At 42.0% G+C, this 27,914-nt stretch overlaps 2 protein-coding genes across 4 annotated transcripts in view; one reads left to right on the top strand and one right to left on the bottom strand.

Moving 5' to 3' along the window:
- NUGGC (nuclear GTPase, germinal center associated) overlaps positions 1–15,867 on the bottom strand; it is a 52,745-nt gene extending 36,878 nt beyond the window's left edge. Inside the window, exons 1-6 of the mRNA XM_045997491.1 lie at positions 15,823–15,867; positions 8,427–8,515; positions 4,908–5,012; positions 4,207–4,315; positions 3,164–3,386; positions 2,443–2,673 (exon numbers count right to left, since the gene is read on the bottom strand). Coding sequence (XP_045853447.1) covers positions 2,443–2,673; positions 3,164–3,386; positions 4,207–4,315; positions 4,908–5,012; positions 8,427–8,469 — 711 coding nt within the window. The 5' untranslated portion in view covers positions 8,470–8,515; positions 15,823–15,867. The remainder of the gene's footprint in view (positions 1–2,442; positions 2,674–3,163; positions 3,387–4,206; positions 4,316–4,907; positions 5,013–8,426; positions 8,516–15,822) is intronic.
- Positions 15,868–20,307: 4,440 nt separating this feature from the next.
- The window catches only part of ELP3 (elongator acetyltransferase complex subunit 3), a 103,360-nt gene continuing 95,753 nt past the window's right edge, over positions 20,308–27,914 (top strand). For 2 of the 3 annotated variants that reach the window (XR_006817499.1, XM_045998559.1), the window contains exons 1-3: positions 23,561–23,678; positions 24,356–24,455; positions 27,404–27,542. Coding sequence is in view for 2 of the 3 variants with exons in the window: in XM_045998559.1 (XP_045854515.1) it covers positions 23,576–23,678; positions 24,356–24,455; positions 27,404–27,542 (342 nt within the window). In the remaining variant the exon portion in view is untranslated. Of the gene's footprint in view, positions 20,391–23,560; positions 23,679–24,355; positions 24,456–27,403; positions 27,543–27,914 lie in introns of those variants that run through there. The other variant, XM_045998561.1, reaches the window with a different exon arrangement.

Here is a 27,914-nt window from a genome sequence, read left to right on the forward strand (position 1 = left end):
GACTTATTCTCAGCCCATTGTTCCTAGCTTGGGACACATTCATGCCAGCAACCATGTGTGGCAGCAAATTTCTACCAGGATACTACTTCAAAAGACAGACAATTTGGGATATATGATGGTCATTTTTTAAAAAGATTTATTTATTTATTTGAGAGAGAGAGAGAGAGAGACAGAGAGTGCGCGTACGGGGGTGGGGGGGCAAGGGAGAAGGGCAGAGGGAGAGAGAGAGAGAGAATCTCCAGCAGACCCCCTGCTGAGCATGGGGCTTGATCCCATGACACTAAGATCATGACCTGAGACAAAATGAAGAGTTGGACACTTAACCAAGTGAGCCACCCAGGTGCCCCTTTGGTGGTCATTGTTAATAAATATCTATAGAATAGTCCCGAAAGAAAGATAAGAACAGAAATTCTTAAGAGAGTTGAGATTAAATCAGGGGGTTTGTTGCAATCTGGGTAGGGAGTCACAGAATTCATCAATTCTAATCAAATAACAGGAAAATGTGAAAGAAAAGATGATAAAAGTTCTTTAAAAATAAAACAGGTAGTGGGGGTGTCTAGGTGGTGCAGTTGGTTGGGCGTCTGACTCTTGGTTTCAGTTCAGGTCATGACCTCATGGTCATGAGATTGATCCCCATGTCGGGCTCCCTGCTCAGTGCAGAGTCTGCTTGGGATTCTCTCTCTCCTTCTGCCCCTTCCAATCATGCTCTCTTTCTCTCTCTCTCTCTCTCTCTCTCTGAAGTAAATAAATAAATCTTTAAAAGAATAAATAAAGCAGATACCCTAAAGGTAATGTGAAAGAAAAAGCATGTCCTTGAAAAGTCCCTTTGTATAAGAAGGTGGCTCAACCCAATAAACTGGCTCAGGACAAACTATTCTGGAAGGCAAGCTCAGTTTCCCTCAGTCCAGTCTAGAATCCTGGACTTGGACTTTGAATCTGTGCCCTCATTCACTGAGATGCAACTGCGGTTTTTTTCACCTCCTGGTTTCAAGGGGTAAATTTGTAACACTGGGAAGGAATATTTCTAAATACAGGGTAGTGAAGAAATGGATACTACATTGGTACCTTGGTGTAACTTACTTGCTGTAAGTTGTGTATGTGCAGATAAAGTAACCAGTTTTGTAATCATTGTGTTTCTTTGGACATGCTCAGTCTATGTTTTAGACAAAATAAGTGTAATTATTTTGAAGAGTGATATCCATTTAAATATAAGAAGTAGCTATTAGATTTGTTTGATTTCCTCGATTTACAAGAGCTAAGTGCCTTGAAAGATTTCGTTTATTTGACCTCTTAGTGTGCCTGGTCAAGTATTTAAAAATTTTGGAGAGAATGGACTATATTAAATCTGAACTATAACACAGAAAGTCTAAGGAAATTCGATTAATTATACAAGTAAGCATTAGCTACTTAAGGAGGACTTGCTATATTTACCTTGGGAGATAATTGAACATTAAAATTTAGAACAAGTTTAAGTAATTGTTCTTATTTCATACCAAGAAAATGTCAGACTTATATATAGAATAACAACATTTTAAACACGAATCTTAAGAGACAAGAAACACTAGGTTTTAAATGTATAATTGTAATAAAATTATGCATTGGTTCTACAAGGGTTTTACTTTAAAATGAAATTCAAATTTAATGAAATGAATATTGATGATAGATGTGAGGAGAGCATTGTTCTATTAGCTGCATATCCAATGTCTACCCTGTGCTCCACCCATGCTAGCAGAATCGTGTTTGTTTGTTTGTGTGGGCAGTGGATTCAAACTGGTCTCAGCCAATCACAACATACTTGCTTCTCGCTTTAGACTCCCTTTCAGCTAGAAAGGCCATGTGACTGAATCCTCTGACCAGGAAATTCTACCCAGAAGTTTAGGGGGGATGTTTCTGAGAAAATTTTTACTTTCCCAGGAAAGAGGAGATGTTGGTGCCAACTTTTTATCCATTGCTTTCTTCCATGGAGCCAACTGTGAAGTCTAGCACTTCAGTAGCCTCTTATGAGTATGAGGCAACAAGTTTGAGGGCAGGCCAAGGGCGCCCGGGAGGTGTTGATCTTGACATCCATGAGCCACTGAATCAATCCACAAACCCAGCTGCTTTCAGGCTTCTAATATAAGAAAATGAATAAATCCCTATTCATTTAAGCCATTATAAATTGGATGGTTTTATTTTTAGACATTTGTAGCCCCAAGCATCCTTAATTAATCCTCAAGTAACTGTAAATAGTCTTCCCTGGGCACAAAAGACCCCCCAGTCAGACACTAACATTTCTCACTTGACAACCATAAATAATGAAAAAGAACTCTGCCAGGGATACTTCTGATTCCCGTATCAACTCATTTCCAACAAAAACACTGTGCCGTGAGCAAATTTCCTCAATGGATTCAATTCTTAAACCTGTGACTCATGACAAAATGAAGAAAGAAATTTCAAGGCTACCTCTTCTGCCTTGAGGGTGATGATTCTGGAGGTGGGAATCTTTCCTTTGGGCCTTGCCCTTAGTAGCTCTTCATAGCTCTTTCTTTCTGCTCCATTTCCGTAAAACATCTGTAGCTTCCAGATGGCTTCCTCCACAGCATCATCCCTGTCCCACGCATCTGCCTCTTCTCTGTCTGGTTCCTCTGTCCTGTGCAGGAGTTTAGTCAAGTTTTTCAGCTCCTCCTTCCACTCCTGCCAAGGGAGAGTAAGGCCAAGGCCCTCATGACACAGACATGGAAAACAAGGAAAAAGGGAGTCCATTCCTGGAGGGGTTGCATATTCAGAAACTCTAACATCATGGAATCCAGCAAGGAATCATCTAATCCAAACCCCTTGTTTTGTCATTCAGGAAACAGGGGCCCAAGGAGGGAAATGGCTTGCCCAAAGCCCCATAACAACAGTGACAGGATGCAGGCTAGAACCCTCATCTTGTTCTATGGAACTTTCTCATTCTGTACTATGTTCTTTTCATTCAACAAAGGCATGAACTATATCTACAAGGAATATTATGTTAATCTCTAATAGAGAAGGAAACGGAAAGAAAGAAAAGGAAGGAAAGAAGAGAGGGAAGGAGGAAAGAAAGGAGGGAGCGAGGGAGGGTGGGAAAAAGGAAGGAAGGAAAACAGGGATGGGAAAGAGGAAGGAAAGTAGGAAGGGAGGAAGGGAGGGAGGGGACAATTACCTGGTCAGAGAGAAGGTGGATTTTGGCCTCATACTGCTCACAGCAGCCTGAGCTCACTTGTACAATACATGACGTACATATACTTTCTCCAGATACTGGTAGAAACATTGCTTGCTGGATGATAGCATTGATCAAGGAGCTCTTCCCAGCCCCTGTGCTTCCAAATAATCCAATGTAGATAGGGTCCAATGATGGTTTTTCAATCAAGGCAAGAAGCCTGTTTCTAAATTGATTTTTAAATGCACATGGTTAGGGTCATCAAAGCATAGTGGGAAGAATACCAAAATAGAACATGAAGGAACTGAGTTGCAATCCCAGGCAAATCATACATCTTTTTGAATCTCTGTGACTTTCTTGATCAGAAGGGAATATTAGTCCCCGTTTCCTACATGGAGTCATCATGAACCTCAAAGGAGATTATGCAAAAATACATGGTAGTGATAATTCTATACAAACTCTGTAATGCCTATCCAGATGTGAAGCATCCTTGTTTGTGTTCTATGGAAATTACATAGTCTTGATCCTAGAAATAAATTTTAGGCAGAGGTACAGTATTACTGGGAGCAACCCGGAGACTTTTGTGAGTAAGAGATTCAGCCTGGGCACCAATCAAGTGCTTCAAGTCAGCTCAGCCCAGTGGTTGAGGCCACAGGCTAGAGTTTCACACAGTGTGGGTTGGATTCAGGCCCTTTCGTTTACCAACAGTGTGACCTTGGTCCATGTCTTGGTCTCTCTAAGCCACAAGTTCAGTAAAATTGGGAAGATAATAATAGTTCCTACTTTATAGGGGTATTGGGACAAGTAAATGAAATTTGATATATGTAAAGTATTTAACAGGTTACCTAGCAAGTGTGACAACACAATGAATGGCAATAATAATCAATCAATCAATAATAAATAATAGCCCATAGCTACATAAATGTTCAGCCTTCTTTGCTTAGTTTCTAACTGAAAATTCCTTTTCATTGTTGGAGAAAAGCACTTACGATCACTTAAGAAAAGAATGGATGAAAGATTCGATGGGGAGCTGATATCAGACTCACATGAGATATTTGACTCCATTAGGAATGCTGTCATCCAGGAAGACAGACTGAATCAGTTTCTGATAAGTGTTGCTCAAAACCCTTCTGGTCCGTGACTCTAATTTTTCATCTGGAATCAACAGGGATGTATTAGCCAACACATACCTGACAGAGATGAAGTACTACATCTCCAGAAGAGGAAAGTGCTCCATACCACACAGAAAGGAAAGAAAGAAAGGAAAGGAAAGGAAAAGCCAACTAAATATGCTAGCAAGTTATCTGACACCGGCGACGGCTGCTCATGGGAGATAGCAACTATTGATTGTGAGAGCTCCCAAGGGCCCAGTCTGCTCCGAACCCCCTCCTAACAGAAGTCAGCATATCTTTGCTGTGGGCTATAGCCCTTCTAGATTCTTCCCTCCTGTGGTCATAAAAAGAAAAATTGCCAGGACATCATAGAAACACTCACCAAGGCACCAAACCAACCATTTTCACAGTCATTGTCCTAATCAGGAAGAGGTTATTTTGACAACAACCCTCCTATCCCGAGACTCATAGAGATGAATTGTCAAATTATAGATCCCGGCCCCAAGGCCTCCTTTTCTGGATCAGGATCATTTGAAAATATTTCATCCTTCTTTCCAACTGAACATTCTCCTCCTTTGAGCATTTTCACACATTTGGAAAATAACAGAGCCACACAGCAGGGTCATAATACTCACATTCCTTAAGAGCACTTTGTTCCGCGGAGGGAAATGCACGGAACCGCTGGTCTCTATCTGAACGTCTTCTTTTTTTCATTGGTTCTTTGAATACATCATCGTCAACTAGAGATAAACAGAGGTTATATAAAATTAGAGGTCTTGGGGCACAGTATACTTGCCTGACCTCTATCAGAACACAAACCCAAAGAATCTAAGAAGGCTCCTGCCACTTCTGTCAACTCCTATTGGAGATAGGCACTGCTGGACCATTCTAGTCTGGTTCGTACTTCCCAGAGTCATGGGACTTCGCATCTAGCTCCAAAATGCAGTCTAACGTATCTCCCCAGGACATCTGTTGAAATGAAATGAAAAGTCTGGAAATCCCGAGCCACCAAAATGGCTGGATATTCTTCACTAAGCGCTAACTGTGTACAGAGAAACCCAAGATACAACTAAGCATGGGGTGAAGAAAGGCCTCTAGGAAGTCTCTCCAGACTGGGAAAGAAACTGATCAGGACCAGAATGCAGAAAAAAGAATGGACCACATGACCAGGGCAAATCACTTCTCCTTGACTCTGTAAGATGAGAGGCCTGACAAGAATATACTCAATGTAAGAGCATGGGAGAGTGTTTTAGCAGTGGATGCCCTTCCAAGGTTAAATTTGGAAGAATTTCCCCCTTTCCTCACTGAAAGGCATTAGCAGCTGCCTCCTTACGTAAAAAAGAGGAGAAATCCCCAAGCAGCAAATCTTTGTAGTACTCCAGAGATTTATTCCCTTTAATGGTTTCCCTCGGTTATGAAGTGAAGGGCTGGTAGGATCCATAATCCTCAGAAGGGTACAACCAAAATATTGTGCTTTGGATGTGTCTTAGAAAGTACCCACTGGTGGTCTCCACCTGGTTAGAAAACGGCCATAGGTGGATCTTTGGAGTCAAGGTGATTGGCAAAGATCCTAACCTACTGTTCTTGGAATCAGTTTAGGCCTTGGGAAATGGCCATGAGATTGATGAGAGAGCAGAAGGCTGACTGAGGACAAAGCAAAAGGCCGACACCTCGCAATCTCCCCCTCACCCCCACCACTCCTGGGTGGGACAAATGTGACATTCTTCAGGAATCTCCCAACTATCTTGATGCTAATGGTTTGCTAAAAGGGAAAGACAACCTTGATCCAGCCGCAAGACCTCTGGTATCCCAGCATCTTGTAGGCCTTCTTTAGCATATGAAAGCTCTGTTGAAACCTCCCTTTCCCTCACCTTCCCCCAACTGCAGGGTACATAACCTGCCATCCCTCACAACTTGGGGCAGCAGCTCTTCCTGCCCACGGGTCCTATCCCTGTGCTTTAATAAACCACCTTTTTGCACCAGAGACGTCTTAAGAATTCTTTCTTAGCCATCCGCTCTGGACCTCGCCCCACCGAACCTCACCTAGATTCTAGAACTTCATCAGGATGAACCCTTAAGGTTGATCCCCAAGAGTCACGGCACTCCGAGCTCATCCAGGAGTGTGAGGTCCCAAAACTGAGCATGACATTGAGAAGTCATCTTCCCCGAAGAACCGCAGAGAAGAAGTTTCACTCTGATACCCAAGATGGCAGCCTGCGCAGAAGGCCTAGCCTCCACCACTGGGCTCCAGGCAGCAGATGTTCCAGGCAGTTTGGCTGGGCTTTCCCCTTGGTTCAGCCTTATGGCTTCCAGCACAAACCCTGCCATGTCCTGGAGCCTGCTCACAGCCCAGAAAGTATTGCAGTGAGGTTGGGTGCTGTTTGCCAAAGCCCGACTCTGAGCCACCTCATGCCCCCACAGTGACAGGGAGTTGAAAGAGCTTGTATTTCAGACCCTTCTGCCTCAGACATTTTAGCTTCTTTAATTGAACTCAACTCAAAGAATTCATCATGGCTTAGTCGAAGGACTGCCTAGAATTAAATACCAAGCTGCTGGCTCAGTGGTTGGAACTGGAGAAGAAGCAGGGGAAAAAAAAAGAATCTACCACTTAGGCCTCCTTATGTCAGCGATAGGCCGAAGAATATTTTAGTCCATGTTATAAAAGGTATCTCAGGATTCCAAGAAGTTTCTACAGCCTGCTGAGGAAAGTGAAGGATGTTGGGCTTTGATCTTGACTTTGGAACCCAGGAGCTCTTTTTTGCAAACATAGTATCTTAGCCACGTGTATAAAACAAGGGATGGGTCCATGCATCCATGGCCTTTATTTCCATTTCATATGCACTGGCAATTAATCTGATAAAAGATCGGGAGCTTACTTCTCAACTAAAGCAAAGGCTAAGAATTCAGATGAAACAGCAGGGTTTAAAATTTGTCTTCAATTTCTGAAAAGAAAAGCCACTTGGAAAGGAGAAAGTATTCTATCTGGGATTTAGACTATTTCAGGTTAGTCTTGCTATATAAATTGTAACTGGAATGAACTGGTCTGAACTGGCCACACCTCGTCTCATTCCCTATAACTGCTCAAGCACTCCCTCCCCCTTTTCAGCATTTTAAAGGGAATCACCCAAGAAAAAGAGCAGTGGGGGTGGGAGGGCACGAGAAGCTAGTCTACTGCTGTTGTTGCTTCTTGCTGTCACAAGGTGTCGCTTTTGAAACTGTAAAAGCCGGACAAAGGATACCGGCTCGTTAATCCTGGAGTGCGACGGGTCTTCCAAGCAAGCTCTCTCAGGGCTAAGCTTAACCAAGGGAGCCCCAGTGTTATTTTTCTTTCCATTTACGTGCCCAGCCATGCCTCGGATGCTAGCCATCACCCCACTGACCCAGAAACTGCATACCCCTTGCCCCTAAGGGTTTTCATCCCCTGTGAGTGAGGAATTTTTCCTCTCAAAACACAAAGGTGATACTCCCTGTTTTCTGTACCTAGGGGTTACTCTCCTGCATCCTCCTAGGGAAGGCTCCCTCCTTGGCTCCGGGGCCCTACATCAGCCTTCTAGAGAGGGAGGCCGCCTTCACTGACTCCAAAGGCATTCACCCTATAACTCCCCTACTGAAAACCACCTGATATGATTCCAGGGACCTTACATTGCCCATTCCAAGAGAGACTACCCTCAGAAAATCCAAGATGGCTTTCTGGAACCTCCTTTTAAAAGGGGGGGGAGTGGGGCGCCTGGGTGGCTCAGTGGGTTAAGCCTTCAGCTCAGGTCATGATCCTGGGGTCCTGGGATAGAGCCCGGCATTGGGCTCCCTGCTCAGCAGGGAGCCTGCTTACCCCCCCACCCCTACCACCTGCCTACTTGTGATCTCTTTCTCTCTCCGTTAAATAAATAAAATCTTTTAAATTTTTTTAAAAAATAAAAGGAAGGGAGCCTGGATATACAAATATATTGCTGATCGGACAGGCCACTACATTATGAATGGCTCTATTTTAAGCCATTGTTGAAATAATTGATATCCATTCACTATTATACTGTGTCATAAGAAAGCAGCTTTTGAATAAAGATGAAGAAACACTGACTATAATTAAATACAGTCTCTATTATATAATGATAAATAGAAACTATTGACTCCATCAGGGGATGTTGTAGGGATGTTACCTGGATGTGGCCCCTGACCCACAAAATCCTCAGTGTCTTCCATCTCCTGATAAGCAAACGCCTGTTTTTGTCCGCTTAGGAGAATCAGCCTGAAAATACATACAAAGGACGGGGATGGGGGGCAGATAGATAACAGCAGAAATTGTAAGTACAAAAAGCAAAAGAGTAACAACAACGATGTGTCAGTCTGCTTATGCTTTGTTTCTCCAACTAGATTCCAAGCTCCTAAAGGCCAATAGCCATTCTAATTTGTCTCTGAATTCCTCACAGCACCGCATATACTACATGTCTATTTAAACACGACAAAGATCCATGTTTGGCCATTAGTTTTCAAAGGCAGTTACATCTGTAGAAATTTAAACTGATATTATCTGGGATCTTTAAGACAATCCACCCTGAAATCACAATCAGCCTCTGGTGACCAGAACCATAAAGGTGAGATGATACGGTTTTGCTCCTTAGGGTGACATCAGGGGCCCAATCACGTAAGCCTCAGGTTCAGTTGTATTTAGTTCCAGCATGTCTCAGCAAGAATCTGGGAGATGGATGGAACATTTATATTCCCAGGGTTCCCTGGGGTTGCTTTGGGAGCTACTGTTTTGCATGGAGCACTGGGTGTTGTGCAAAAAGAATGAATACTGTTACGCTGAAAAAATAAATAAAATGGGAGCTACTGAGTGGGGCAGTAGAGATGCGATACCTAGGTTCTCTGGATCTTCTTTTTTTTTTTTTTTTAAGATTTTATTTATTTACTTGAGAGAGAAAGAGAGAGAGGGAGAGAGAGAAACTAAGCACAAGCAGGTGGAGGGACAGAGGGAGAGGCAGAAGCAGACTCCCCGCTGAGTAGGGATCCCAATGCGGGGCTTGATCCCAGGATCTGCCGGAGGCAGACACCCAACCAACTGAGCCACCCAGATGCCCCTATGCTGGGTCTTCCTTGCCACCTCACTCTTCAACAAGGAACACACCCCTACTTGGCTCTATACGCAACCCCTCAGTTTGGGGCATCTGCGGGGTTGGGGGTGGGGGGAAGAGAGGCACACCCAAAAGAAGTGTCAGACCCCACCTGTCTGCAGTCCACAGGCTGATAGAGCTTGGGCATGGAGGGAGAACGGAGCCCAGAGAGGCCCAGAACAGAGTGCACAACACAGACTGGGTAGGGTGTGCTATCTTAGAGCTTCTTCATCTCCACACATAGAGAGGAATTTGAGCAACACATGTGGGGAGCATCTAAAGGGCTTCCTCTCCTTATCTGATGTCACTGTGTGGATCACTCAGCCGTGTACTTCAAAAGCAGACAGTCACTGGTCCTTTTGAAAAATGCAAAATCTGATCTGTCAACTGCCACTAGCCCCCTGGGCTGTTAAAGAGTCAAAACCTCCTCTTCTGCCTAGCTTGGCTAGTGGATATTAACTGGCCGATGGTTTCTGTAATTGGTGGGTGTTGGCTGGATGTGGTGGGAATTCCTACTATGTGCAATGTCCTGAGGCTTAGGTGGAGTTCCTCATCTTTCTATTCCTGATCTTGAGGCTCCCTCTCAGGACTCCCAAAACTCCTTACAGTTCCCCAAGGCAGGGTCTCCTAATCCACACGGTTTAGTGTACCATGGCTGTTCCCTCTGTGGAGTACCCTTCCCCTCTTTCTCCCAGTGAATTCCTACTCTTCTTTTAAGATCCTGTTTTAGCATATCCTCTGTGAAACTGTCCTGATTCCCAGTCATTCCCTTCTTGTGTCACCACTGCTCCAAGCATACCTCTGTTATAATTCTTTCTTGCCCCTTCCTCCTTTCTGAACCATGATCTATTGGAGGTCATATCCACATTTGTTTCAATGTTGCATTTCCATCATGAAGTACAATGACTGACAATAAATACTGAATGAATGAATGAATGAATGAATGAGTGAATGAATAAAATAATGGATGGGAAGCTTCTGATGAGATTCTACACCATAGGATGTTTTAAGTCAATTAGTTTTTTTTATTTTTATTTAAACCAATTTAGTTTTTTATATAATCAGAGTCCCAGCTTTAAGAGTAAAGCAAAGAGTAGGAACAAAAGGATAAGTTTGCAAATGGAGCAGCATCAGCCGCGAAGAGTGTTGGGAATGCTGAACTTGATAAAGGGATGACACGGCAAAGGCAGAAGATGTGGACAGGACTTCATAGTTGTCTCCAAATACATGACCTTAGAGTTGCTTATACAAGAGGGATGATACATGTTTTCTGTGATCCCAAGGGAGGACCACTAGGGCTCTTAGTTTCTGTGGAAGGCATATTTGGCTTAACATTCTCTAGTAGTTAGAGTTGTCCAAAATACAAGGAGCTCCCTTAGAAAGTAATGAATTTTCTGCCACTAAAGGTATCTAAAGGTATGACCTCATAACAATGGCAACAGATTAGATGTATTATAAGACCTCTTCAAATCCCAAGATTCTATGTTCTTACTTGAAATGTTCACCAGCAAAGCGAGTAGTAGTAGTCCTCTGAGAGGTCACAAGAATTCACAAGAGACACAAGCAGCTCCTGGTTTGCAATGCTGAGTTGGATGTGCTAAACTACATTAAAACCTAGCTAAGATAGGAAAACAAATGGGTAGATAAGCTCTAATGCGTGCAAGTATATGGCAGTGCCTATCAATAACCCATTTTTTTAAAAAGTAGGCTCTATACCCAATGTGGGGCTCGAACTCATGACCCAAAGATCAAGAATCGTGCTCTACCGACTGAGCTGGCCAGGGGACTCCCCTCATCAATAACTTTAGATACAGAACTAAGAATTATCCTAAGAAAGAAACCAATCTGTTGTTTTCCGAAGAGTAGCTCAATGAGCCACAGTCACACAAAAATGCTAGGCACCGTATCATAGGGAGTGCTGGAAACAAAACAAAATATATGGTCCTAGCAATAGACAAATCCACTGTAGAACCTCTAGATTAACTTGTGTTCTGGTAGCCACAATCCAGGAAGAAATAAAGAAGTCAGATGAAGTCCAAAAAACTAACAATTTGGTAAGCGTTACCACCATACAAAAGCTGAGATGAAGGCCCTTCAGTCTGAGAAAGAAGGAGATTTAGAGGAGAAGCAGATATGTTCACCAAATCCTGGGCACTAGTTTTGACTTCCTTTAGGGTCCCAGCAACTTCAGTTCATCTAACTTCATTTATGAAATCAACAGTGCACAATGGCCAGCAAGGGCTGTTAGCATGTAACTATCTGTGTTTGGGCTGGGCTTAGCTGCTGCATGCAGCAAAGGCACCAAACCATTGGTCTCCCAATGCCAGGGCATCTATGGTACCAGTACATGAGTAATTTGTGATCCCTAACTGAAATGTGGAGAAACTGGAAGTGATTTGAGTTGTGGTGTGGCGAATCGGGCTTCCCATTCCTTCTGCCAGTGTTCAAAGACTGGCAGGAAGAGATCATTTGATCGGCAAACCAAGACACTGGAAAGTGGGAAGGGATCAGCAAGAAAAAGGCTGAGAAAGTAGAATGAAAGAAACACCGCACACTTAAAAGGAAAGATTTAAACAAATATATCAATAGGAGGGTAGTATGCTGCAGACAGTGAGTATCTAGTCACTGAGCTCAATTACGTGATGGTAGTTAGGGCAGTAAGCTACCAAGCAGGTGTGGAACATACAGTTCTGGCTTTGCTACCAGTGAAAGGAGCTGGCAGCACTTTAAGCCAAGTCATTTTACCACCCTGGGCCTGAGTTTCCCCATCTATGAACGAGAGATTGAACTAGTCCTTCTTGGATTTAGTTGGATGCCAAAAGGATTAAAATTCTTAATATGAAATGTCACCTGCCATGTAATTAGGGCTCCCATGTAATCAAAAGTAGCACAACCTGTAATTTTGGGTTCATTTCACTTTCAGGAGCAAACAAGCCACAGGAGCACAGTCCTTCCTCAAATGATGTAGGCATCGACTTTACCCCCAAGGAGAGACAGCGGTGATGATTGCATTTTGTGAAAGTTTGGCTGCTTCAGAGAAGCAACTGAAAAGAGTTCAAATTGATTGCTCATACAGGCAAGGTTTTCACGTGTGGTTATTTCACTTGTATTGCAACTATGCGGTTAGCACTGAAGTTTTGATTTTAGTACTTATTTACATTCATGTGCACTGAGCCTAAGAATAGCATCTTTTAAATGAGACTCTCTGCATACTTAGCTTTATACAGGAAAGTTGCACAGAACGCATTTCCTGTTAAACAACTGTGACTTTTGACAGTTGTTCTTGCTTCACTCACTCTCCCTCTCTTGTTTGTGTTTACTTGATGTCTTTTTTTGACATCAAATGCACAAATGCAATAGTTATTCCTTTACTAGAACATCTTCATATAGTGGAAGTAAGTAAAGAATGCTCCTGAGCTCCTTCTACAGATATGGACAATGAGGCCCAGAGAGGGGAAGGAACTTGTCCAAGGTCAGAGCAACTCCGAGTTCACTGTTCTCTCCATTCCACCAAGCAGCCTTTCACAAGTACTATATAAATAAAGCCTCTGGAGCTTAAATGCAGGAGAAGAGAGGGAACAGCACTCCCTTCAAATATATGACAAAGGCATTTTGGGAATGAAGGCTATTGTGTAGGACTAAGACAAGCTACTCAATAAAATTGTACTTGGGGCTCAAACTGAAGCTTTTGATTGAACATTCATTCTTTCAGTGCCCTCAGAAGTAAAACATGCCAGTGTGTGTGTGTGTGTGTGTTTGTATGTGTGTGTGTGTGTGTGAGAGAGAGAGAGAGAGATGGGCACGAGAGACTGAGTAGAACACTTATACTGCATTCCTTCCATGTCTGATGTGGAATTGAATGTGCATAAGAATTGCAAACATCCTGTCCTTGTTCCCCTAGCTCCTCTCCTTCAGCCAGAATCTCACCTCACCCCTCCTTGCTTCACAGCGTTAACTATTCCTGACATGATTCTTGTTATCCTTGCATTTCTGTTTCCTACCCCCCCACCCCCAAGGAAGCACTAATAGGAAAGCATCAAAATGCCTAACTTAATAAACTTCCTTTACGGGACATTTTGATCATTAACTGGTTTACTTTCTACTTTTATTGACTGTAGGAAGGGCTTGGTCCATAGTAAGCACTGAATAAATATTTGTTGGAGGAATGAGGTATTATCTTTTAAGTGTGTCTTAGATGGTAAGATTAATAATGGCAAGAATTACATTCATTCATTCCTATATTCAAATATTTGTTGCATGTCCATTACGTGCCAGGCACTGTTCCTAGGTGCTGGGGCTACATTGGGGAAAAAATGGGGAAGGTGTCTATACACACAGGGCTTACATGCCAAAATGTGAATGGCGTAGTGGAAATTACTCAGGATTTGGTCTCAGAATGTCTGGATGTGGGGATCACGTTCCAGGACTCCAATATAACACTGAACAAATCACCCGACCTCTGTAAGCTTCAGTTTATCTACATATAAATATGTATCTCAAGTACAAAGAGACCTATTTCAGGAGTTCATTATGATGAGGAAATGTGATATTGCATGCACGGTTGGTCTGTAGGCACTTAAGCATCTGTAAAAATGTTATTTATTTTTAGAATATTTGATAAGACAGTTAAATTAGAAATCAGTGCAAGGAGTCACCAGGGTCAAGTCTATTTAGTTTTGAGAGTACATATGCCACTTTCACTGATAATCTGACTCCATTCTTGTCCACATCAATCAGTCAATCACCTCGAGAGTTCTACCTCATGGTCCTTCGAGAGTCCTTGGTAAAATCTTAACTTCCTCCCACAGAGAGGTGGGCTGGAGTATGAAATAAGCAGAAGGAGAGTCTTAATAAACTGATGGAATGTTGGTGACATTTAGGATTTATTTCCTTTCTTCTTAAGTTTTAAGTACCTTTGGTATTGGCAACATGTCCTAACCACTTTATTGGATGTTGCACTGCTCTTCCAAGCTAGCTATGTGCCAAAAAAGCCATTTAAACACATGAGCTCCGAAGCAAAAGTGAAACAAGGGCCTTTGAATCCCCAAAGGTTAAGAACTACATTTTCAGCATTAACACACAAGCTAGTACTGTAACCTGAGAAGGGAAGCCCACAGAAGTACATATAGAAAAGAATCTATTAGAATAACATGATTTTCTCCCCCCTTCCCACCCCCACCATGAAGAGGTACGTAAAATAAGCAGATATTTTCAAAATGTGCATTATTAGAGTCTAACACAATGAATTCCAATCCTCTCACACCGCTCCCCCAAGCTTGCCAAAGCTAATGAGGCGTAGGATGACATTAATAGGGGCGCCTGGGTGGCTCAGTCGGTTAAGTGGCCGCCTTTGGCTCAGGTTATGATCTCAGGGTCCTGGGATCAAGCCCCGTGTCAGGCTCCCTGCTCAGTGGGAAGTCTGCTTCTTCTGCTCCCTCTGCCCCCCAACCCCATGTTCATGCCCTCCCTCTCTCAAGTGTGACATTAATACTACCCCTAATGATGACTGAAATTGCTGTGTTCTTTAGAAGGGAGGAATGAGTAGTAACTTGCCTAAAATCACATTCTTATGTAAAATTCAAGCAAAAACCTGATCCTCTGAATTCTAGTTTATTGGTGTTTGCATAGCCTTATGATTCAGAAAGTGATACCCACTTTCCTTCATGAAAAAAACACTTTAAGATGATTAAGAGAGGGAGAAGAAACAAGTTTTCCATATAGAAAAATTCCAAATATTTTATGCAGATACTCTACCCTCAAGAAGAGGGAGCATAACCACCTACTCCTTAAGTGTGGGCTCTGCAGAGGGACTCCCTTCCAAAGAGGGCAATACAAAAAGGAGGCAAGAAGAGTAACATTACAGTAAAGAAACCTGGACACACATTGCATCAGCCAGGTGATGAAGGTCAACATCAACATTCATAGATAAAATCATCTGTATGTACCCTTGACCTGATGTGATGAGAGCAGCCCTTTAACTCTGTGATCTCCCTCCCGTAAACCCATCACTTCAATCTAATCATGAGAAAAACAGTCACATCTCAATAGGGGTTAAGCCTACAGAATATCTGACCAGCACTCCTCAAAACTGTCAAGGTCATTAAAAACAAAGTCTGAGAAACTGTCACAGCCCAGAGGAGCCTAAGGAGACATGACAATTAAATGTAGTATGGTGTCCTGGACGGGATCCTACAACACAAAAAGGACAGTAGAAAAAAAACTAAGACAACCTGAATAACTTCTAGCTCTTAGTTAATAATAATGCTATAAATATGGGTTTATTTATTGCGACAAGTGTACCATTCTGATGTAAGATAGGAGAGAAACTTGGGTGTGGGTTATAAGGGGACTCTTATCTTCTCAATGTTTCTGTAAATCTGAATTCTATCTCTTTAAACCAAGCACACATTACAGCAAAAATTACATAAGAGAAACAGCTTACCAGATGTCACTTTCTCTGCTTTGGCTCTTGGAGTCCACAGAGGGGATGGTGGCAGTTTCTCCACCTTGGTAGAGATATGTGGAACCAGCTGGGGTATACAGCCCTTTGTGGCCACAGTCACAAGCCACATTCACACAAGCAGAAGTGAAACTGACTTGCCTTCGGAGGGCTATTTATGACAATCTCCCCCTTCAGAAATTGATTTGTGCTATTTCCCCCCTCTCATTTAAACTTAAATTGTGTGTTAATTGGAGATCTTACATCCTTCTCAGCTCTATTTCTACAAGCAGGCAGGTATTAGTCATTCTTTTCTTTCCAAATAAATTATAGCATCCATTCTGCCGCATCCTTTCTTTGAGGGGGAAATTTATTCTGATGAATCTTTATTTTAAGACTTGTTTTATTTATTTACTTGAGAGAAAAAGAGAGATCACAAGCAAGGGGGAAGAACAGAGGGAAAAGCAGACTCCCTGCTGAGCAGGAAGCCTGACTCAGACCTCGATCCCAGGACCCTGAGATCATGACCTGAGTGGAAGGCAGATGCTTAACCAACTGAGCCACCCAGGTGCCCTACTCTGATGGATCTAACTTACTTGACCAGATAGGAAAAATACCCCAGTCCCAAGAGAAACAATGCACTTATTCTTGCACCACCCCCCAAATACAAGATCACTGCCCAAGATAGATGATGTGATGATAAAGATAAACTGGCTCCTGGTAACGAAGCCTTGAAATTCACCAAAAACCAAACAGCATTGGATTGTTTGTAGAAATGAGGGTCATACAGTTTTAAAGATCTCTTTGGAATTTAAATTTTACATCCATATTTAAAAAAAAAAAAAAAGACAGAAAAAGAGAGGTGCCTGAGTGGCTCAGCTGTTTAGACATCTTACTCTTGATTTCAGCTCAGGTCATGAACTCAGGGTAGTGAGATCAAGCCCCAGGTCAGGCTCCATGCTCAGCGGGAGTCTGCTTGAGATTGTCTCCCTTCCTCTGCCCCTCCCCGCCATACTTGTGTGCATGCGCGCGCTCTCTCTCTCTCTCTCTGCAAAAATCAATCAATCAATCAATCAATCTTTTTTTAAAACCAGAAAAACAAATAGTTTTAGAACGATGTCCAATGGAGAAGAAGGTGAATCTACTCTACTTTGCTATGTTTGGCCACCTAAAAAAGCACATCACGTACAGGGAAAAAATGAACTTTTAACCTTCAGCTTCAGGTAGCATTTGACCTTCAAAGGCAGAGTCAATCATTACCAGGATTACTGTCAGTACCTGTAGGTATTTTTTAGTCCAAAGTGGGGATTCAGAAAGCAAAGAGGTTAAAAAGAATTAAAGATAAATATTTAGACTGTGATCTTAAAAGTGCTTTGAACTTTTAGCAAGATGGTATGCCTCATCCATAGGAAAACCATAGAAATAACAGCATAAAGTTCAAAGCAAAGAACATCAACATGAATACCATCGTTAGTGTTGGATCTTTTGTTTCTGGGCAAAATCACACCTTAGTCTTATGTTCATGTCACATATGCTTAGGTCTCCCCCTACTGGCTGTTTCTTTGCTTCAATAGTTAACCGTATTCTAAATCAGAGGTACTACTAAGGTACCTAATAACTAAAATTACTTTTGATCATTTTTAAAGTTGCCTGGGTTATTTATGGTGGTCCTTCATGTCTGCTATCAGACACTTGAATGCTAGGTCTGTTAAAAGTTTGGGAAATCTACCAGGCTGCATTTTCGTTGAATTCACTGGAAACACTGAAGCAATTGAAATAAAACTTCTCAGAACCCCATCACCACACCAACCATCTATCAGAATCTGCACCCATGCGCTCTGCCTTCCAGCCTGTTACTAGAAGAACTATCCATGCACCCATCAAAAGCAAATATCTTCTCCTGTACTCCTCTCTCCAAATGCAGGACTAGAAATAGTAGCTTTCTCTTACAACTCATCAGATTTTCACTCTCCATTGGATTATTCCCATTGGCATAAAAACTAGCTATTATTTATTACTATGTTTTATTTTATTTTGAAAGATTTTATTTATTTATTTGAGAGAGAGAGAGAGAGAGAGCTTGAGTGGGGAGGAGAGGCAGGGGGAGAGGGACAAGCAGACTCCATGCTGAGCACAGAGCCAGTGTGGGGCTCTACCCCAGGACTCTGAAGTCATGATCTGAACCAAAGTTAGTTGCTTGACTGACTGACTCACCAAGTGTTTATTTTAATTTTCCCTGCTGCCTACTACTCCATTTCTCTGTACTTCTTGAGGACAAAATCCCTCAAGAGTTGTCTAAACTCACTGTCTCAAATTCCTCTCCTTTTAATCTGTCATAAACCTTCTCGAGACAAGCCTTCAAATCTACACTTTCATAAAACTCCCATTATTTTGTTGTCAAAGTCCCCAGTGATCTTAGTTTTCAACCCTCATCTGACTTGACCCTTCAGCAGCAACATTTGACCCAGTGGATCACTCCATCCTCCTTAACACACTTGCACTTGGATCCCAGGTAACCACCACAAGCACAGGAGTGGGAGAGGGAGAAGCAGGCCTCCTGCAGAGCAGGGAGCCCAATGCAGGGCTCTATCCCAGGACCCTGGGAACATGACCTGAGCCGAAGGCCGACACTTAACCACTGAGCCACCCAGGCGCCCAACAGAGATAATTTTAAGTTATAAATCAGATCATGTCTCTGCTAAAAAGTCTCCAACAGCTTCCCACATCATTTAGAGTAAAAGGCAAGGGCTTTTGGCCTCAGGGTCTTATATAAACTGCTCTGTCCCCCACCCCATCCCACCCTACCTCATCAGCTATTACATATCCCTCACTCAGTGCTCCATTGATGCTGGCTTCCTTACTTTCCGTGAACATACAAGGCATCCCCTCACCCCAGGACCTTTGCACTAACCATTCCCTTTACCTGAAATACTCTTCCCCCTGATATCTGCATATCAAACATTAGCTCAAATAACATATTCTCAATAAGGCCTACCCTAACCATGTTTTAAAATTTGCCACTGTACTTCTCACCTCACTTAATCTCTTGTGTGAGGCAAAAGAGTGATAAGGTGAATGACTGTGACTTCAGATAAGGAAGAGTGGGAAAAAGGCAGATTTGGAATAAAAATAGAGTTGTGTTGTTTGAGATGCCCAAAACTAGATACCAAGATCTAACCAGAGGTCAGATGGGGAAGCTGGCCTATAAAAATGGAAGCAGATAGATGGTATTTAAAGCTTTGATACTCTTGGGATCACCTTGGGAAGAGACAAGGATGAGAAGTAAAGCCTGTGCTACACCAATATTTTGAGGTGAGGTAGAGGAGTCCACCAAAGAGATGGGAAAAAAAAAAAAAAAAAAAAAAAATAGAAGAAAAACCAGGAGTGTGGAGGGTCCTATCATGGAAGACTTTCAAGGAAGCTAACACATTCATTGGTACCAGGATGACAATAAGAACAAAGACTACTGGATTTGGTTTGATGGGAAGTCACACTTGGCCAGGGCGGTTTCAGTGTCACCGTGGGGTCAAAGACCTGGGGTTAACCTCAGTTCTAGTGGGAAGAAAGGGACTGGAAACAGCACCTGTTCCTGTCTTTATGTTAATGAAAGGAGTTCTATATTTCTGGCCCATGAACAAAGATCACGGATTGGATTTCAGGAAAGCGTTTTCCCCAGTCCTGTCTCCAAACTCTGCAAAACTTCGTGCGTGTGCTAGTTTTTCTGGAGATATCTTCATTGCTTTCATGATGTTTATCGATAATTTGTGCCATTCATCTGAGACTAAGGTGATTAACTGGTGTCAAAGCCTGCCCCTCAGACTGATACTCGATTCCTGTGTGGTCTCTTCCAGGCTCTGATTTAGTTTCTAACACACTAGGTGGTTAGCCCTCAGACGATCGATCTCCCACTCGCCTTTCAGCCCAGCCTCCTTGGACGTGGCGCGCCCAGGGCTCCCTCTTTAGAGACCACCCACATCCACACTCCCATCTAGGCTTGCTAGCAAAGCTCCTACTCAGAAGCATCGTCCGGCCGCTCTGTTATTCAGGTCGAGCTTTCCAACGCCCAAGCCCCAGCTGTCCTTTACGTTCAGCCCATCCCCTGTACCGCCCTTAAACCCCAGCAGAAGGGGCACCTGGGTGGCTCAGTGGGTTAAGCCTCTGCCTTCGGCTCAGGTCATGCTCTCAGGGTCCTGGGATCGAGCCCCACATCAGGCTCCGCGGGGAGCCTGCTTCCCCGACCCTCACCCCTCTCTGCCTAGTTGTGATCTCTCTCTCTCTCTCTGTCAAATAAATAAATAAAATCTTAAAAAAAACAAAACAAAAACAGCAGAAACCTCCTAGGCGGCACATTTTCCCCGCCTCCTGCAACTTCGCGAACCACCGCTGAGGGGCGGGGCGGACCTTTGCGCGCGCCGTCTTCGGGGAACAGCTTTACGATACGTTGACCGTCATTTTACGACAGGCTGGGGTTGCTTTGTGGCTGTCAACTTTCCCAGAGGTCCGAGTTGGTAGCTACCTAGCGTGTGGCAACCCGTACTGCTGCGGCGGAGAAATGAAGCAGAAGCGGAAAGGTACGCAAGGGAGGGAGAAGAATTGAAGGCAAGCAGGGTGATAGGGAAGGGGCGAACACCTGGGCGGTCAGCTGCTGAACGCTGTTTTTCCCGGGGAAATCGTCCGCTTGAGCCAGTCGCCCTGCCACTCAAGGCTTAGTCCCTGTGTCGGCTCCAGCCCCTTGCCTTCTCGTTTTACCTGTTGCGCCTTTGAAACCAACCTACCCTTACCCTCTTCCTTTTTGGCAGTCACTTGGTGTCTTTTGCACAGGTGGCAGGAAAAGCTTTATTCCAAGATATGTCCTCCAAGGAGTTAACGTGGTCGGTGGATTTAACGTGCTCTCGGGTCTCTTAATTTGCTAAAATGTTTTATGATACATTCATGTATTTTTTTCAGGTTTTTTTTTTTTTAAAGATCTGGGTTTGAAAAAAAAGGAAGACTCTGACTTCTTGGTTTTTTTGTGGGACAGCTATGTAGTTTGTTTTTTGTTTTTTGTTTTTTTCGTTTATACTACCTCATCAGTTAACCTGGAGCAGTTCCATCTTTTGTTTTCAACAGGATGGAGTCAAATTTTCAAGTGTTTTCTCACAAGTTCTAAACTTATCTCTGTACACTCATGTGAGCAGTCGGTCTGATCATGATTGGTGGCTGTGATAATAATAGCTACTATTTATTGAGCCTTTGCTAATAATTTTTGAAGTTGATATCATTTCCACTGTGATGGAAAGTAGAATCTTTCCCGCAGGAGATTCGAAGAGTTAAATAACTTTCCCATCCCATCTACATCCCATAGAAGTAGAATGATGGTCAGGCTGTGTGTGTACACCCAAAAAAACCCACAATTTTTTCTTTTAAATCTGTCTTTCATCACTATGCCTCTGGGCATCCACCCATTTCTTGGAACAACAGCTCCAATTGCCCAGGTTACTTTCGTAGTCTTTTTTTTTTTTTTTTTAAAGATTTTATTTATTTATTTGACAGAGAGAGAGATCACAAGTAGGCAGAGAGGCAGGCAGAGAGAGAGGAGGAAGCAGGCTCCCTGCGGAGCAGAGAGCCCGATGCGGGGCTCGATCCCAGGACCCTGAGATCATGACCTGAGCCGAAGGCAGTGGCTTAATCCACTGAGCCACCCAGGCGCCCCTTACTTTCGTAGTCTTATGGCATCAAATTACATGCCCCCAGTTAGTCATCTTCTCCCTCTGCCCTGCTCTTCCTCACACTGTCAGGCCAGAAAGCTTCACACTCTTCCCTTCATCTATCACTAAGCCCTGCCTCTTTGACACAGTTTATTATTCATCATTTTGGCCACCATCCTCCTAAACCACCTTCATCAATAACTAAGATTTGAACGTACTTTGGCTTTCCTATGTGTTATTTCAGTTGGTTGTTGCAATAGTCTTGTCAGGTGTGTATGTTTTATCCCAATTTGGCAGGCAGAGAAATGGGAGTACAGATGTCTTTGATCTTCCCATTATCACACAGCCAGTAGGGGTTGGTTGGGATCTAGGAATGGGAGCCTAATGTCTGAGTTTTTTACTTTAAATCATTTGGGGTTTTTGTTTTTTTTTTTACATTGTTGCCTTTCAAGGGCCTTTTATTTAGTATCAAATTATATGTATTCTTTTCACCTTCTGAATTATTTTTATATCATTTTCTTTATTTTATATACTTTTTAAAAAACAACCATTTTCATCTTTCTACTCCCAAACATGAGCATGTATAATTCTCCACTCCATTTAAATGCCATTTCCCAGTAGTCAGTGTACCCCATAATCTGTTTTTTTATTGAACCTTATCAGAAAGCCTATATTCTTGTTAGGCAACACTTCTTCACACACAGATAGGTAATTCCTATACCTGACATTGTTCCTTCTGAATTCCCCTCTGTTTTGCTTGTCCCCTCCTTTCCTTTCTTTAAAGACCTCTGTATCGAGAAGAGCCATCTGTACCCCAATGTTTATAGCAGCAACAGCCATGGTCACCAAACTGTGGAAAGAACCAAGATGCCCTTCAATGGACGAATGGATAAGGAAGATGTGGTCCATATACACTATGGAGTATTATGCCTCCATCAGAAAGGATGAATATGCAACTTTTGTATCAACATAGAGGGGACTGGAAGAGATTATGCTGAGTGAAATAAGTCAAGCAGAGAGAGTCAAGTATCATACGGTTTCACTTATTTGGGGAGCATAACAAATAACACAGAGGACGTGGGGAGATGGAGAGGAGAAGGGAGTTGAGGGAAATTGGAAGGGGAGGTGAACCATGAGAGACTGTGGACTCTGAAAAACAACCTGAGGGTCTAGAAGGGGCGGGGGGTGGGAGGTTGGGGGAGCCAGGTGGTGGGTATTATGGAGGGAACGCATTGCATGGAGCACTGGGTGTGGTGCAAAAACAATGAATTCTGTTACGCTGAAAAGAAATTAAAAAAAAAAAAAAGACCTCTGTGCATTTCCTCCATGAAGCCTTTTCTTACTAATTTGCTTCTCTAGTTAATTTTGTATATACTCAAGAGCTATATGTTGTGGTTTTCAAATCTTTATTTTTATCACCTGAATCCTCTTTTCCTCGCTGCAGTTTATTAAAGATGCAAAAGCTGAGCTACTTTGGTTTAATGAAGAAAGAGACCTTCCTTTCCTTTCCTTTCCTTTCCTTCCTTTCCTGTCCTGTCCTGTCCTGTCCTGTCCTTTCCTTTCCTGTCCTTTCCTTTCCTTTCCTGTCCTTTCCTGTCCTTTCCTGTCCTTTCCTGTCCTCCCTTTCCCTCTTCTTCCAGCACCACCACCAATCCTATCCCTGTTATATTGTTCTTGAAGCGCCTTTTTGGAACTCTGGAGTGCTGAATTACATGGTTTCGAAAGCATTTAGCCTTTGATTATAGACGGACTTTTTTTTCTCTCAACCTTGTATATGTTAACTTTGTTTCATTAAGTAAGAGGCAGCCTAGTATAGTGATAAAAGGGTGGAAGTTGTGGAGAAAACCTGGATTTCAGTCTTAACTATGCCATTTACAATGGCATCTTAACTTACCTTAATTTTTAACATCTGTAAAAGGGGCTAACAACATCTACCTTACAGTGTTGTGAGGTTTCGAATGAGATAAAGTAAATGGAGGGGCTCCATAACTGCCAGGGCTTTTTCATCTATACTTCTCTCTGATGATTCCATCGTCTCTGCTCACTAGCTTTCTCTACAGGCTGGCATTATGTTTGGTGGCAGTTCCCAAGCCGTAGTCTCATGGCTTTTATCAGTGGTGGAAAACTGGCATTTTTTGCCTAGAGGAAAGAGCTTCAATTGGCCTGACTTGGGTAGGTGCCCATCCTTGAACCAATCTACTGTAATTTGAATGGGGTCATGTAAGAACGTGTCGGCTTCTGCTTGTCACGTCAGCCTCGGTTGCCAAAGGTCATGATGGTGAATAGACTATATTTTAAAGATGCATTAAGATCCTTAAGCAAGTAGAGTACCAACATCTTTTGTATTACAAAGTAGCATTGCATTGCTTTGTAATATTACTTCTGTGGATACCTGGATTTGAGTGTCAGCCTTCCTGCTTGGTGGCATTTTTAATGGAAAAGCAAATATTCCTATTCTATCTGCTGCATTCTGAGAGTTAGGTGAAGGAATGCACCTTAGTGTCATTATAATTCTGGAGATAAAGGGAAGCTATTTTAACCACTTTGGTGCTTTCTTGTGCAATTACGTTCTTTCTCCTCATGTTTGTCTCTCTTCTTTCCTGTATTTATCATTCTTACAAAGTTTGTGCTTCTAAAGTGAGTTCTTCCCATATATAGGTGAAACAAGTTTGTTTTAATTAAAGATACAAAAGGTATGATCAAACTGTAAACGGTAGAAGTTTGATGTCTTTTTGTAAACTTCAGCTGTTCATCTGGGATGGTTGGAATAATTTGGGGAGGAAAAAATAAATACAAAAAACTTTACTGGGTAAAATGAATTTTTACATTGTTAAATATTATTTTTCTAGGAGATCTCAGCCCTGCTGAGCTGATGATGCTGACTATAGGAGACGTTATTAAGCAACTAATTGAAGCCCACGAACAGGGGAAAGATATCGATCTGAATAAGTAAGTTGATTTATAAAACAAAGAAGGCGATCCTGTTCTTAGGTGGTAGATATTTTTATTGAAATTATAAATACTACTCGTTTTCTTTCTCACGTTTTAAATTTAAATAAGAACTTAGCTTTCTGTTCTGCCCTGTCTCTCATTTATAGCAAAATTCTCTCATAGCCTAATAATACTGATAGCTTCTAATATTTATTGGGCGCTTACTATGTCCCAGTCACTGTTAGTAGTTCATTATATTCATTCAGTTGGTCCTCTCAAAAACTGTGGGAGTTAGGTACTTATGTCACCATCATTTGACAGTTGGATCATCTGAGACAGAGGAAGATTAAATAATTGGTCTAAGAGTAAAGAACTAGTAACTGGCAGAACTGGGATTTGGAATTAGATCGTCTGTTCTGTCTCAGAGCCCATGTTATCTTCTGTTAACAGAAGATACATGTCTTCTGCTACATGACTTCACATCCTTGTTCCCTTCCTACAGTCTCAGAAGAAGCATTAATGCTCTCAGGAAGACCCTGCCTTTGGGATATCCTTGATCTAATACAACCCTTTCCTACTTTATAGCCTCTTTGACCTGTTCATCTGTAGTTTTGACTTTGCTACATGCTCAGTTAAGAGTAGTCTTTCATCTCTGCATCTTTTGTTTTCATTAGATATTCACTATGCAGATCTGCTATAATGAAAGGGTTTTCTCTCCATTCCCAGGTAGGTCATCAGTGATCTAATCACCACAGTATGGCCTTTTTAAGACTGTTTCCTGTTGTGTGAGATACCACAGTGTTTTATCACTTTCTTGGAATATTGCACTTAAAAAATTTTTGCTGAAAGAATAAATAAGTTACTTAACTGTCTTTTTTTGTCTTTTTAAGATTTTATTTATTTATTTGACATAGAGACAGCAAGAGAGGGAATACAAGCAGGGGGAGTGGGAGAGGGAGAAGCAGGCTTCCTGCCAAGAAGGGAGCCCGATGCAGGGCTCAGTCCCAGGGTCCTGGGATCATAACTTGAGCCAAAGGCAGATGCTTAACCCACTGAGCCACCCAGGTGCCCCTTAATCACCACCCACGTGATCCTTTCTTGACTGTGGAGTTATATTTTACTGATTTTTCTATCCTGCCTTTAGAAATTGCTTTCCTCTCATTGTTGGCTATACCCCTAATTATACAAAAGTCTTTTATTTCTAGTGAACATTTCTACTTCTTGTATATTTTTGTCAGTCTCTTAATTTAGCGTATCTGTAGTTTATGTTAACATCTTCCTGAAAACCAGCCTCTATGCAGATGTCCTCTTTGCTTAATTGTGTTAACCTTCACCCAGGCTTGAAACTCTAGTGTCCTCTTCAAATTGTTTTTGTTAGATCCAGTTAGTATTTAAATTTTGCTTACTCTCTTCCTTTTTATGATTCTCACTTTTATTCCCACTACGAATAATTCATCCCATTTTGAACTTAATTCTGGACTACTGTAGTGACTTATGCTTTCCTCCTCTATCTCTTGCTGGGTTAATTCTTATCTTTTAACTTTTAACTGTACAGCAGTTTTCAGTATGTCCCCAACACTTATGAAATTAAATGCAAATTCCTCAGCCCATTAGGTAAGGCTTCTTGGTCTGGCTTCAACTTACCCTACTTTTTAAACTTCTGTAGCTTTATATTGAAAATTTCCTGCTTTCTATCAAGTCTACTCATATATCTTAAAATATGTGCATTCCTGTTTTTGTGTCTTCACATAAACCAGCCTGTTTGCTCTCAGTGGCATCTCCATGTCTTCACTGCCCGTGTAAAGCCAGTTCTTTGCCTCTTTTCCATGACTGTCTCCCCAGCACACGCTGAGTTCCTCTCTTGAACTCTAGACACATTTATTATTATATGTGTGTTTTATCACATATATTTTTATCACTTACACATTTAGTTTTGTGAATGCCCATCTGGAAACACGCAAACATACAAACATAGAGCGTGAAACAACTATGCCTTATACCTTCTGGCATACCAAGTACTTAGGTACTTTTTACGAATCAGGTACTAAATTAACATTGTTTGAAAATGATGCAAATACTTCACAATATTCTTAGATGGATTAAAATGAGAAATTAGGGTTTGCTGTTAGGGTTTCCTACCAGCCAAGAAACAAGAAACCAATAAAATAATAGAGAAAAGCAAGGAATTACTGGTTGGGCTGAAGGTTATTTCTAGGAATTAGGGATAAAGTTAAAATCAGAAAAGGGTATAGTCTTCTGAAGTGCTGATCATATTCTGTTCCTTGGAGTGTAGTAACACAAGTGTTTGTTTCATAAATGTTAAAGTATGTTTATATGTTTTATGTTCTGTTTATATTAGAAAAAGTTTTAAAACTCTAAAAATATATATACTTTATTTACTATTCAGTTCTATACACCTTTCATTTAAATTATTTTTTGTTTGTTTGTCTGGTCTAAGACCATGGCTCATAACCAGGCATGATACCCACCCTCCCACCCACCTAGGAGACGTTTCACAATGTCAGGAGACATTTTTAGTTGTTAACAATGGAAAGTAGAGTGGTGGGTAGAGGCTGATGAAGCTGCTAAACATCCTACAGTGTAATAAACAGTCCCTTACAATAGAGTTAATCCCAGATGCTGTAGTGTTGAGGTTGAGAAAAGGTGGAACTCTCTAAAGCCACAGTACTTTGTTGAATGAGACCTACCTTGTGTCACTGTCTTGCGACCCTTCCCTTTAGTCATCTTGTTTTCTTCCTGGTACTCCAGGCTAAGAGAAGAAGTCATTGATATGATTTCCTGATTTTCTTCTATTTTTCTGATACTCACAAATGTTAAAGCCACTGTTGTCATCGGGTTTGAAAGGATGGGGGGGTGACAGGAGTTGATGTTATCTGTAGGTCATTCTTTTGGTAGTATGCCTTGAAATATTATGATCTTGATAATGCTAGGTGCTTTACTTCCAGGGTGAAAACCAGGACAGCTGCCAAATATGGCCTTTCAGCACAGCCCCGCCTGGTGGATATCATCGCTGCGGTCCCACCTCAGTATCGAAAGGTCTTAGTCCCCAAATTAAAGGCAAAACCCATCAGAACTGCCAGTGGGGTGAGTAGTTTGGTTCATGAAATATTGATTGCATATCTCTTCTGCCAAAAATCCTTGCCTCCATGTAACATCCTAGATTCAGTTTAATAAAATCCATATATTATGATTCGTGCTGCAATAGAGACACATGCAGAATGTTAGGAGGTCATGATGAGGAAAAACACTCATTGTGCTTAAAGGAGTAGATAATATTCTGATGGCCATAAAGGTATAAATTGAGGCTTGGTGACTATCTCAATATAATAAATATTGTTGGCCATTTTAAGCTCATGGCTTTCAATACAATTGAAACTTATAACTTACAGTTACAAAGTTATAAAAATTGAACTTATAACTTACAGTTATAAAAGTTTTTAAAAGTACTTACAAAAG

This window comes from Meles meles, chromosome 2, assembly GCF_922984935.1.
Source record: "Meles meles chromosome 2, mMelMel3.1 paternal haplotype, whole genome shotgun sequence".
In the NCBI taxonomy this organism is placed as follows: domain Eukaryota; kingdom Metazoa; phylum Chordata; class Mammalia; order Carnivora; family Mustelidae; genus Meles; species Meles meles.